Source organism: Bison bison, unplaced genomic scaffold, assembly GCF_000754665.1.
Source record: "Bison bison bison isolate TAMUID 2011002044 unplaced genomic scaffold, Bison_UMD1.0 scf7180017864270, whole genome shotgun sequence".
Classification (NCBI taxonomy): domain Eukaryota; kingdom Metazoa; phylum Chordata; class Mammalia; order Artiodactyla; family Bovidae; genus Bison; species Bison bison.
Window position 1 is genome coordinate 9270704 of NW_011494842.1, and position 13264 is coordinate 9283967.

The 13264-nt window shown below is 47.1% G+C and overlaps 1 protein-coding gene across 3 annotated transcripts in view; it reads left to right on the plus strand.

Annotated features, from left to right (window-relative positions):
• The window catches only part of TBC1D22B (TBC1 domain family, member 22B), a 77565-nt gene that overhangs the window by 20641 nt on the left and 43660 nt on the right, over positions 1 to 13264 (plus strand). For all 3 annotated transcript variants that reach the window (XR_826012.1, XM_010848684.1, XM_010848683.1), the window contains 5 exons: positions 6090 to 6397; positions 8638 to 8817; positions 9367 to 9437; positions 10800 to 10928; positions 12516 to 12581. Coding sequence is in view for 2 of the 3 variants with exons in the window: in XM_010848684.1 (XP_010846986.1) it covers positions 6090 to 6397; positions 8638 to 8817; positions 9367 to 9437; positions 10800 to 10928; positions 12516 to 12581 (754 nt within the window). In the remaining variant the exon portion in view is untranslated. The remainder of the gene's footprint in view (positions 1 to 6089; positions 6398 to 8637; positions 8818 to 9366; positions 9438 to 10799; positions 10929 to 12515; positions 12582 to 13264) is intronic.

Here is a 13264-nt window from a genome sequence, read left to right on the forward strand (position 1 = left end):
TGAATGATCTAGTGGTTTTCCCTACTTTTTTCAATTTCAGTCTGAATTTGGCAATAAGGAGTTCATGATCTGAGCCACAGTCAGCTCCTGGTCTTGTTTTTGCTGACTGTATAGAGCTTCTCCATCTTTGGGTGCAAAGAATATAATCAATCTGATTTCAGCAGTGTCAAATAAATTTTTGTCATATTTCTACTAAGTAAACAGCCATATCAGTAAAAACAGTATAGTGTTAATGCAATCACAGAGTGAGTGATCTTTTGTTTCTTAACCCCTATAACCTGTAGCCACTCTTCTCCAAAATATCCTGTGGTTTGTGTTACCATTTAACAAGCTGCTGCTGCTGCTGCTGCTGCTAAGTCACTTCAGTTGTGCCCGACTCTGTGCGACCCCATAGATGGCAGCTCACCAGGCCCCGCAGTCCCTGGGGTTCTCTAGGCAAGAACACTGGAGTGGGTTGCCATTTCCTTCTGCAATGCATGAAAGTGAAAAGTGAAAGTGAAGTCGCTCAGTCGGGTCCGACTCTAGCGACCCCATGGACTGCAGCCTACCAGGCTCCTCCATCCATGGGATTTTCTAGGCAAAGTACTGGAGTGGGGTGCCATTGCCTTCTCCGATTTAACAAGCTATTAATCATCAAACAACGGAGTTTCTCTTCGTGAGTCAGTCATTATATATTTGTGAGTTTTGAGTGTCACTTGCACTTCTTGAATCACTTTTTATGCATCACTTACTAACTCCATGATCTTGGGCAAATTACTCAACTTTTCTGACCCTTAGATTCCTCATTTATGAAGTAGAAATAATAAGGCTCCCCTCACAAAGTTGCTGTGAGGATTAAATGAGGTATCTGTGAAAGTGCTTTTTAAGCTATAATGTGGCATACAGCTATAAAGAGGTGTTTGTATGAGGCCAGTTTGGTTGTAACTTTGGTGTAGTTCTGTTTAAATAATTTTGGTTAAACTTGAAGCCACACTGTGGCATTATTGTGCCTTGGGTTAGTTATAGGTTAAGTTGGGACCATGTTAAAATGAGGCAGCCTATATGCCAGAGGCATCCCCAGCTAGAATCACCTGGATTCACTTTTTACTGTGACTCCTGGGGTCAAAAGGGAAGAGAGACATTTCTCCTCCAAGAGCCACATCCCCAGATGTGGCTTCTTCCCATTCTGGCTACCAACACACACAGCCTGTTTGATGTAGAGGAGAGTCTCCCTACAGAGTTGGGGCTGCTAGCCATGGGCACGTGGAGATTATAGCTGTGGTGCAATGTGCTCAGTTTGCTTGGTAACTCCTCTTCCCAGGCTGCAGATCCTAGTCGGCCTCATCTTGATTCATCTTTTTAACCCGGTCTTCCAGGCAGGTTGGTTAGAAAGTACAGGTAGACCTGGATTTGGGCCCAGACTTCCCTGCCTGCTCATGACCATAGGAAGCCTCAGTTTCCTCATCTGTCTATAGGAATAATAATAATAGTACCTCCATAGGGTAATGAATGAGCATTAGTAAGAAAAATGGGTATGTATAAACAGTAGTACAGAGCCTGGCACCTGGTGAACAGCCAACAAATGTTAACTACCATGTATATAAGGGCTTCCCTGGTGGCTCAGTGGTAAAGAATCTGCCTGCCACACGGGTTCGATCCCTGGGTCAGGAAGATCCCCTGGAGAAGGAAATGGCAGCCGACTCCAGTATGCTTGCCTGGGAAATCCCACAGACAGAGGAGCCTGGCAGGTACTGTCCACGGGGTCACAAAAAAGAGTTGGATACAACTTAGAGGCTAAACGACAACAGCGGAACCATGTATGTGTGAATTTACATGATTCCCTGCGGAGAACAATGTTAATAAACGTAGGAAAGCGTCGAAGCCTTGAAACCTTGCCATCGTTGTTGCAGGGTTGTACTCTTTCTGCTCCTCTGAGAGGTATCTCTTCACTGGCACGCTCCTCTTTTTTTGTTTGTTTTTGGCTGTGCCACGTGACTGGCAGGATCTTACTTCCCCAACTGGGAGTGAACCCGAGCCCCTGTAGTGGAAGCACAGCGTCCTAACCCCCGGACCACCAAGGAATTCCCTCCTCTTTCATTCTTGAGAGCGGTTCTTACAACCTTATTGTGTCCTCAGACTCCTTCCCCTATAGGTGATGCCAACCCCTTCCTCCGTGAAGGTCTCTTTCCTAAGGACAGAGCTGACTTCTTTAACTGGCTGATGACTTTGAGTTTGGGCTTTTGTGAGGTAGGTATCTCTAATTTCTAGCAGACTGTAAATGGACAGCTTGGACTCTCTCGTGTCTTCTCACCACAGGGAAAGGCAGCCTTTCCTCCCTTTTCTCCTCTCCATTGTGTTGGAGTATTTCTTTCCAATGTCTATTTGCAAAGTGTTCATCTGAATAATTCCAATTCTTATTCTAGTTTACTTATTTTGAACCTTCATCTGCTTCAAAAATATAATGAAATACTTTAAATGCATAAAAAGGTTAATGGAAAAAGATAACAAACACTCATGTTCCCACCACTCAGCTAATTTACCTTCTTGTATAGAAAGCTCAGCGTCTGTCAGAACCCAGTGCTCAGCGTGACCCATCTCTTGGTGCCATGTTTTAATCCATTCCAGCGTCTCCCTATTGCTTTACCCAGTGTTAGACTAACCGTATCCAGTCAGTTCTTTGACTTGAATCAAAATTCAGCTTGATTTTGAGCCTCTTGATTCATGGTTATTTAAAGGATTCTTTTTGGCCCATGCAGAGCGGCTTTTGGGATCTTAGTTCCCTAACAGAGATTAGACGTGGGCCCACAGCAGTGAACGTGCCAAGTCCTAACCACTGGACCGCCAGGGAATTCCCTAAAGAATTCTCTTTTTTTTTTTTTAGATTTTATTCATTTATTAACACCAGAAGCATTTTGTATTGGGGTATAGCTAGTTAACAATGCTGTGTTAGTTTCAGGTGAACAATGCAGGGACTCAGCCATACATCCCTAAAGAATCCTTAAGACTTCAAGAGGGTATTTAGGAAACACCAACCAGGAGAAAAACAAATAATAACCTCGCCCTCCCAAGCACTTCATATCACTGTTGAATTTGTCATGCGCAGTCTTGAGGTTTGCGTGGTCTCCAAGGAGGAAGACAACAGCCTCCTGTGCTTTTTTCCATTCTTTTTTGATGGCAGCTCTTTCTGACACATCTGCCTGTTTGGTCTTGACAGCGGATGCTCTGAGGTGAGTACTGCAGGCTGTGGATCTGGGTTCCCTTTCACAGAGAAGCCGTCATAGTGACGAGTCCAGAACATACAGCCTCAGAGGGTCTATAGAGGAGTAATTTGCCTCTCGGTGGATTTCTGATGAGCAGATTTTTGTGCTGCATTGCCGCAGTTTTTTTTTTTTTTTCAGTAGGTTTAGAAGTACTCTTTCTTTGGGGATTGACGAGAGCCAACAAAACAACCTTTTCCAGTGATTAATAAAAATAATATGCTCATTGTAGAAAACATGAATAATTCAGAGAAGTATAAAAATTAAGTGTCAACTATCATTCCAGAGCCCAGAGATAAGCAGTGTTAACATTTTTGATGTGTTTTCTTCCTGGTCTTTTCTGTGCACATACTTTTTAAGAAATATAGAGATCATAAAAAATACATAATTTTCGTTCAATTTTCACTTTATTGAGATCACTTTCTAGTGTTATTAAATAGCCTTCATGATGTGATTTTCGGTGGCATCTGGTGGCTGAACTGTAGTATATTTCATCATTTGTAATTTCTAGATGTTTATGTTTGCAGTTTTTAACCAAAATGCATAATACCATTATAGACTGTTTCAGATCACCTTTGTTTGACTCTGATTCTTTTTTTTTCAAACTTTAAACTTTTTATTTTGATTTGGAGTACAGCTGATTAACAGTGTTGTGATAGTTTCAGGTGAACAGCAGAGGGACTCAGCCATCACATACACCTATCCATTCTCCCGCAAACCCCAGCTCCCATCCAGGCTGACGCATAACTCTGAGCAGAGTTCCATATGCTACACAATAGGTCCTTGTCTGATTATTTTCTTATGGTCAGAGGTTATGAGTCATTTTAAGGCTGATGGGGTGTGTATTGCTAGGTTGTTTTCTGAAAGGTGGTGCGACATACACCCCCACCTGTGCTATTAGAGAGCTGGTCTCACTATACCTGGGTCAGCACCGAGAGGATACGTCCTTGAATCTTTGCTAATTTAGTGGGTGGAAAATGGTTTCTCGTTTCCATCACGTTTGAGCTGTTACATCGTGTAATCTCATGTTATCTCTTGCATCTTGTGTGATGCGTTTTCCTTTACTCTGTGAGGCTAGTGTTTGAAAATATGCCTGTCATATCTTACTCCTTTTTTGGTGTTAATAATAGGGTCATTCCGATGAGCTGTGTGAGTTACCAGTCTTTCTTTATCAATGCTAACAATAGTTATCTTTCAGAATGACTGTTGGACATATCTTGGGAGGTGTCATAGGTATCAGACCAGCCCCTAAAGGGAAGAATATCTCTTGGAAATGGGGGACTTCAGCTCTTCTGGCAGAGCCTGGTTTTTAGACTAGAGTTGCCCTGCCTTGCCAAGGGAAATAGTGAGGCATTTTAATGATGTCGCATTCCAGTCCTCAGGTGTAAATTTACTTGAGGCTGTATTCTTTGATTCCCTACTTGGGGTATGAAGGATGTTAGATAAGACTCAGTTATAGAAACATCCCAACCACACAGTCCCCTGGAACCAGAATAAGGGCCACCAGACCGTAAGAAGTTCACAGAAAGAAGAAAACTTCAGGGGGACTTCCCTGGCGGTTCAGTGGTTAAGACTCCATGCTTCCACTGCAGGGGGCGTGGGTTCAGTTCCTGGTTGGGAAACTAAGATCCTGCATGCCTCATGGCACAGCCGAAAAAAGAGGAAACATTCAGGAAAGTTAGAATGGTCTACCTGGCTCTCAACAAGTTAATTGAGTATTTCGCAAACTCAAGTCATGTACCGTCTTCATGACTTTTTTGCAATACTTTATACTATTATTAAATGCACTTGAAAAAATAAACTTATGTACTCAATTAGATTTACTTTTAAAATAAATCTTACTAGTTCTGTAAGTGGAAAACCAGTATCATTTGCCCAAAATAGAAAATAACCTTAGAAATACAGTGAAACACAAAACAGCCTCATTAATTACATTCTAAGCCAGATCTTCTTGCTTACAAAATGTTGAACCTGAGGCTGCCCTCACTTTGTTAAAAAATAATCCTAAAGACAGAGTGGCGTCAAACTCAGATCCCTCCTCAAAGGCAGCAGGACTTTAACAGAATAAAAAGAGAACAACTTGTTCATTTTGAAACTCAATGTTTAATAATAATACACGTGGGCTACCTAAAATCATCTCCTGTTCTACCAGTAGTTGGTGTCCTGCTCTAGAAGATATTTTAGGATATGGTGCTATAACAGATTAACTCTGAAATCTCAGTGGATTGACACAACAGATGTTTATTTCTCACTCGTGCTTCCAGACCAAGTGAGGGTAAAGTGGGTGTGGAAGGCAGGCTCTGCTCCACATAGTCACTCTGTCATCCAGGCTGAAGGAGATGCCACCACCTGGAGCCTCGCCAGTTATCACGGCAGAATAAGGCTTACAGAGAACTCACACGTAGGACTTCCATGATGGTTCATTGCACTTCTATTGCAGGAGGCACAGGTTCGATCCTTGGCGGGGGAAGTTTTGCATGCCACATTGTTTGGCAAAAAAAAAAAAAAGGGAGAACTCACACTTGTTCCTTACACTTTGTCTCAGAAGGGACGGCCTCACTTCTCTCCTCAGCCCATTGGCCAGAACCAGTAGCCTCACCTAAGTGCAGGGGCTGGGATGTACAGAGGAGCACGTGGAATGTTTGGAGAGTGATTCTGTCTTTGTTTTATCTGGTACTGCAGCATAATGCTGGTCTAGACGCTTCTAGATAAGGAATGGATGTGGATATTTTTTATTTGAAGAGGGTAATGATTGTGTATGAGATAATTTGTAATACTATTAATAATCTGTTAAGAGAAAGTGGTCGGATATGTCGGACTGTTCCTTGGTTAACAGTGTCTCCTTTCTTAAAGCTTCATTAAAGAACGGTCAAAAGTCAGCACGGTTCCTCTGAAAAATAAGAAGGCCTCCAGTTTTCACGAGTTTGCCCGGAACACCAGTGATGCTTGGGACATTGGTGATGACGAGGAAGAGGACTTTTCATCCCCTGCTTTCCAAACTCTGAACTCAAAAGTTGCTCTGGCGACCGCTGCCCAAGTGCTGGAAAACCACAGCAAGCTGAGGGTGAAACCAGAACGGTCCCAGTCAACGACATCAGATGTACCTGCCAGCTACAAGGTCATAAAGTCCAGCAGTGACGCCCAGCTGTCCAGAAATTCCAGTAAGTCTGTCCAGCTTCCCGCCATAGGCTCAGCCTTTTCAGCAGAGCGCACTTTAAATAAAAACAGGTTCTGGGGGGGCATCCCTTAGATCGTCCACTGGATGATAAATAAGTGAGCTGGAGCCTGAGGGTCCTCAGAGGGCCTCACTGGTCAGGAGCTGTGCTTGCTTCTCCCGCCTGGATGGCTGCCTGGCCCTGGGACCCGGGGCTTCACATCTGACACCCCTGTGTTGCCTGCCCTTCTCTCCTTCCTTTCCCTGTGCTGGGGTCCAGAACACTTATGGTGTGGTTGCTTCACATTTCTTTGGACCTGGTCAAGTTGAAGTGTGTTGACGAAATGTAGTTGAAGTTGTTAGTGGCAGAATTTCAAACATGTTTGGTACCGTTCCTCCATTCTGGGGAAGAGCCCCTAGCAGCAGGTCGTCTCTCTGCTGTTCCTCAGAAACAGAGACCCTGTGTCACAGCTCCCTGCCTGCCAGGTTAGGGTGAGGCGGGAGGAGATCCCACCTTCTTTTCAGGAAACTGGCACCAGTAACCGGTTGAGATGATGGTGGTTTTATGAGATGCTTGGAGACACCTTAGTGTACTCTTTTTAGTATCCATTGCTATGTCTAATGTTGTCCTAAAGTGTTTTATGGGAGTCAGTCGTTCTGAGCTGGAGGGGGAAGCACCCTCCTGCTGGTGAGAGTTAAATCAGCTGACTGTGGTAAAGGGTGAAAAGGAAGTGGAATGTCAGAGCCCTGGTGCGTGTCCTGGCTCCTGTTCTCAGAGAACAACTTTTACAGTTTCAGACAAGGATGTGCTCTGGAAATGAGGCTGTAAGGCCTGGAAAATCATTTCACGGTCACTTCACATCTCTGATTTGGGCCCCAGTGACGCGCCCAGACAGGCATTCAGTGCCCACTGGCCAGGTGACCACAGTTCCTGGCTGTGGAAAGTGTCTTCACGTGAGACTGAGGGTCTCCGGAGGGTCCCACTGCGAGGGAAGGCCCCACCACGATCCCTGACGAGCTGCCCCTGTGCAGCCAGGACCACCCAGAGCACTCCCGTTACGGGGTTCCCTCCTGTGAGTGTCGGTCAGCCAGTCACTGATAACCGGAAGCGGCCTTCAGTCTCAGCTCTGTAGCGGCGTGTGGTCTGCATTTTCTCAGCCCCATGTCGCACTAGGCATCCAGACCAAGTACCCTGTGGCCGTTGAATCTGTAAACCTCCTAGTGGTGGTTGGTGAGGATTCCCTGTTTAATTCTTGTTGTGCTGACTACTTGTTAAGGCCCAAATATGTAAAGAATGTGAAACAGTCATGAAAGGATGGTCAGAATTTAAAACTGAGTTTTGTTTGGGGGAGTAAAATAAATAAGGGTTTTGGCATCTGACAGACCCAAGATAACTCAGCTCTCCCTTGCAAATTACTTGATCTCTCTGAGCTATAGTTCCCTCAAAATCGTGGTAAATTCCTGCTGTAGTATGTTGTAAGGGTCAAATGAGAGGACGTAGGTAACTGTGACCAGCTCAGTGCCTTAGTGAGCAGTCAGTGAATGTTAGCGCCCTCCTGCTCACTTCTCCTAGCCACCATCTTGTTCAGAAGTGTCTAGAACCAGACATAGAGTTCAGCTTGAGTCCATGTGCCTGTTATTTCAGTCATATCCCGGCAGAACTAAAAGCCGGTTCATTTTGGTGAGAAATGTCGAAGCACAGAGGACCCGCCTTAGGTCAGAGCCTCTCACGTGTGAGCCAAAAACAGGTGAGAGTTGTACAAGGGGTACTGACCCTCTTAGCCCTCGGGGCAGCCGGCTGGGGCCTGGGGCTTTGGGAGAGCAGCCATCACCTTTTTTTTCGTGATGTGCTTTTACAGTGTCATTTTCCATGTGCTCTGAGACAAGGAAAGGGAAGGCAAATACTGCCTTTGACTACGTTGCCCCCAAACTCACTATTAGACACCCAAGAAAAGTTCCAGGTTGGGATAAAAAGAAAACAATAGATTTTTCCCATGAAGTCACAAAAAATTTGTCAGATTTGCTGCAGTAGCTGGAGTCTCTGCGCAGAAGGTGCCTTGGTATGTATGATAAACACACAGCCCTTCCCCTGAGCGAACGGAGGGCGGCTGAGTGGTGGCCCTGCCCTGGGCGACCTGGCAGCCGCGGCTCTGGAGGAGCCCCGTGCCCAGCAGTCAGGTCTAAGGTGTCTCTGGATCTGCGCTCGTCACACAGCCTGTCCTCTTTCTCTTTCAAACGACCCCTCAGGTGACTCATGCCTGAGGAACCCGCTCCACAAACAGCAGTCACTCCCTCTCCGACCCGTCATCCCGCTCGTCGCCCGCATCTCAGACCAGAACGCTTCTGGGGCACCCCCAATGACCGTCCGGGAGAAAACCCGCCTGGAAAAGTTCCGTCAGCTTCTCTCCAGCCACAACACCGACCTGGGTGAGTCAACCCCGCCTGCCCTCGTGAGCCCCGGGCAAGCTCGGACCTTTCGGTGACTGGAATTCTCAGAGACCCGGAAGCTATTGCTCTTTATTCTTCCTTCTTTTACTTTTCCAGCATCTCCTGATCTGGTGCCCATTGAAGTGACACGCAGGTATCGCAGTCAGAATACATTAACTAGAAATCAGGGGCCAAATTAGGCGGGACTGGACTCCGTGGCCTGTAGAGCCTAGCGCACCCATTCTGGCTTCGGTCTCCTCTACCTCCAGGCGATTCCTCCTGAAATCCACACTTCCTGGTCTTCCTCCCCCCTCTAACTCTAATCTCTGAGCTGACTGGATCACTGCTGCAGAGCTATGACCTTGGCTGCTCAGGGCTGTTGTTTTGGGCTTTTCACCCACGCTTGTCGGTAGCTGGTGGTGGTGGTGGCAGTGGCGATGGCGATCATCCTCCTGAAACGCTGGGGGGCACCAGGCAGCGCTGGCTGAGGCTCGTTTCTGGGCACCCACGGGAAGGGCTAAGTCCAATCACACCTTCATCTTTTTGCAGATGAACTGAGGAAGTGTAGCTGGCCGGGGGTTCCCAGGGAGGTTCGGCCTGTAACCTGGAGACTCCTGTCGGTGAGTTCTGCCCGCTGGGTAGAGAAGTGCAAGCCTCACACGGCGCCCCCCTTCCTGCGGTGGCTGGTCTGGGCACATCAGTCTTGCCCCGTAGACTTCTCTGGTCCTACCTGATATGGGACTGAAGTCCTGTCTCTGCATAAAGAATCACATCCTTGAGAGTTTGTTCCACTCGTGTAGAAGAGCTTAGGTTTGTGTGGATAGTCCTGATCACGCCTTCTCAGCACTGAGGAGGAGTACAGTGAGGCTGGGTGAGCCATCTCTCCTGTGGCAGGTCCCACTTTCCCTGTGCTTCCCTCCTTTCTCAGTAGTAATGACTAAGGGGGTTGAAATCCACTTCCCAACCGTGAAGAGTTGATAAACGGGCCTCCCTCAGAAGCCTGCACTCGTCCCACACTCACTAAGTCATGGAGCCCTGTGCCAGCCGCTGTGGTAGGAACACTTTGATCTCCTGAGCCCGTAAAATCCATTCATTCATAAGGATTTATTGAGGGCAAGCTGTTTACCGGGCACGATGCCAGGTGCTGTGAGGATGCACAGAGGTGGGCCCAGCACAGCTCCGGCTCACCAGGCACTTGCTCGCTCTGTGGACGTGTCCCTTCCCTGCCTGCGAGAGAACAACTCTTGCTCCTAATCGGCCCCCACCCCCAACTCTCGTAGCCGTGGAGTCACTGCCCCTGCTCCTTCTAAGAAGTCCAAATGCTATTAGAAGTAGCTGCAGTGAGAATGGAAGGGGAACAAGAGATGTCAGAATTGAGAGTGGGATCTAGATCAGGGGTGGCCTGGAGCTGGAGCCAGGAGCGAGGGGCTGCTGCCAGAAGTTCTATGTCTGGACGTTGCAGCTGCTGGGTCACAGATTCCATTCAGCCTCCTAAGCTGGTAATTCTCAACATCACTGCGGTAAAGAATTACGTAACTAGCACAGGCTCACACGGCACGCCACTGAGATGCGCCGTGGAGGCGGCCACCTCTCCGTGACCCTGGGAAGGATTGCCTCTCACACACGCAGCCCCAGAAGTCCTGACTTGGGTCCAGTTCCCTCCCACTGACCTACATTCGCTGCTCTACTGTGCCAACCCCAGAGCTCTGCAGTGCTTCCCAGCAGGACCCACGCCCAGCGTTGCAGGAATACATAACCCCGAGAAACCCGGCTGGGCTTCATCTGCCCACACATGCATCTCATTGAATGAGGACAGGGCAAACCCTGGGTGGCCAAAACCAAAAAGGGATTTACCCTTGTCCTCTTGGCAGCTTTCTTTCCCTTCCTTTGAAAGTTTCAAAGCCACTGTTCAGGCTAAAATAAAAGTTAAGGATTCATCCAGCCAGTGCCTGTCCCCATCTGACAAGTGGTCCTGTCTACAGGGTTATCTCCCAGCAAACACTGAGAGGAGGAAGTTGACCTTGCAGCGGAAGCGGGAGGAGTATTTTGGCTTCATTGAACAGTATTATGACTCTCGAAATGAGGAACATCACCAGGATACCTACAGACAGGTACGTCATCACCTGCTGCCCTTTTGCCCACTAGTCATAATCTTCAGGTGCGGCTCCTGGAAGTGCTCTCGGGGTACAGGTTTGCCACGTCTACAGGCTACAGTGGTTAGGAATTAAATTTATTCCCAGAACTACATCCTCTCTTTCTAATGCAGTAGCTCTGATTTTAGCCTTCTTTTTTTTTTTTGGTCTGTGCTATACGGCATGTGAGATCTTAGTCCTCCAACCAGGGATCAAACCCATGCAGCGGAAGCATGGAGTCTTAACCATTGGATCACCATGGAAGTCCCTAGACATTTTCAGTAGATAGATTTTGGGGAGTCCCTGGTCAGTAGCAGTGCTTCTTGGACTTTAATATGCATAGAAATCACCTAGGATTTTGATAAAATTCTGACTTGGGATTATGGTAAAATGCAGAGTCTCATTCAGGACACCTGGGGTGAGCCCTTGGCTTCCAGTGAGCTCCCAGGCGATGCCAGCGCCGCTGGTCCACAGAAAACCCTTGCGAATAGTCAGGGTGGTGGGACACAAGATGAAGAATGAGTTCGCTCAGTGAGTCCACCCCTCTGGCCTGTGACATCAGTGTGTCCTTCTGACAGCTGCAGTGTCTCTTTGGCTTGTGTGTCTGTCTGTTGGAGCCATAGCCATCAGCAGCCTTAGCCGGAAGAGCCCTGCCATCGCCCATAGCAGTCCACACCGCCTGTGGAAAGGTGGAAGGTGTGAAAAGGAGCCTGATGGTTGCAGAGGGGAAGATACTGGGTGCGCGCAGCTGTCTACAACAGGCCCCAAGAGCAGAAGTAGCCTCAGCTGCTGCTGAGACAGTCCTTAGGGTTGTTGCTGTCATGTAGTCCCTCAGTCGTGTCCCCAACTCTTCATGACTCCATGGACTGTAGCCCAACAGGCTCCTCTGTCCATGGGATTTTCCAGGCGAGGATACTGGAGTGAGTTGCCATCTCCTTCTCCAGGAGATCTTCCCAACCCAGGAATTGAACTCATGTCTCCTGCATTGGCAGGCAGGTTCTTTACCTGCTGAGCCGCCAGGGAAGCCTTGTGGGTTACTAGACATCGGTAAATCCCAAGGCCAAAACCAGTCATTGTGACGTCTTTGGTAGCAGAAACCAGAACTCTCAGTGCCAGGCATTCAGCACCAGCTCCCTCTGGTTCCCTCTCCTGGTACAGTTTTGGAGCTTTCCAAGCTCTTTTAGTTCTTACGGACTGTTGAGGATTAAGAATCTGAAAGAGGCATACACATTTTGATCCTACCTGTTAAATTTAAGTACAGGCCCAGAGTAAAACAGATGGCAGACAATAGGGAAAAGCAGCTGGTTCTGCTAAGTTGTGAAGCCTGTTGCTGTTTGGTGTTAAGTGGTTTGTTCAGGGAGGTTTCATTACTGTTCAGTTAACTGTTGCTGTCATGGGAATGTATTCCACATGGACAGGTAGGTTTCTAAAGCCTTCTAAAGTTCTTTCTAAAGATAAAATTTGACTCTCATTCTTACTCCCTTTGATTCCCAAATCCTAAGAAAATAACTTCTCAAAAGAACGAACTGGCATTTGTGTTTTTGGATAACGGCTTCTCTTTTTCAGATTCACATTGACATTCCAAGGACGAATCCTCTCATTCCATTGTTCCAGCAACCTCTCGTACAGGAGGTGAGAGAATTGCTTAACACTGTCGGCCCTCCCCCAACCCCCACACACCTCTGCAGCACTGTCCGTGTGGGTGAGTGCTTGCCCCCGCCTCCAACCTCGGGCAGGTTTATGGCTAATCATGATGGTACCTTGTGTTCGCAGATGGAGCTTTGGTTTTTCAGAGTACTTTCTTGTGGGTTCTCATTCAATCCTCGTAACAAACCTGTGGGTTGAGTAGTGCTTTGAGGGGTTAAGGGACTTGCCCAGACTCAGAGTCCATCTGGTGACTGAGTGAAGACTGGAAGCTGCTAGAATTCCTAGTCCTGTGTTTGCTGTACTTGATAAAGCTGGGAGTAGTGATTTGTGTGTGTGTGGTAACAATATATAACATAAAATTTACTGTTGTAACCATTTATAAGCATATAGTTCGGTGGCATTAAGTACATTCATATTGTTGTTAAGTCATCACCATCATTCATCTCTACAACACTTTTTCATTTTCCCAAACTGAAGCTATGTACCCATGAGGCAATAATTTTCCATTCCCCAGCAGCTGCCATTCTACTTCCTATGTCTATGAGTTTGAATATTCTCAGTTCAGTTCACTTCAGTTGCTCAGTCGTGTCCAACTCTTTGTGACCCCATGAATTGCAGCATGCCAGGCCTCCCTGTCCATCACCATCTCCCAGAGTTCACTCAAACTC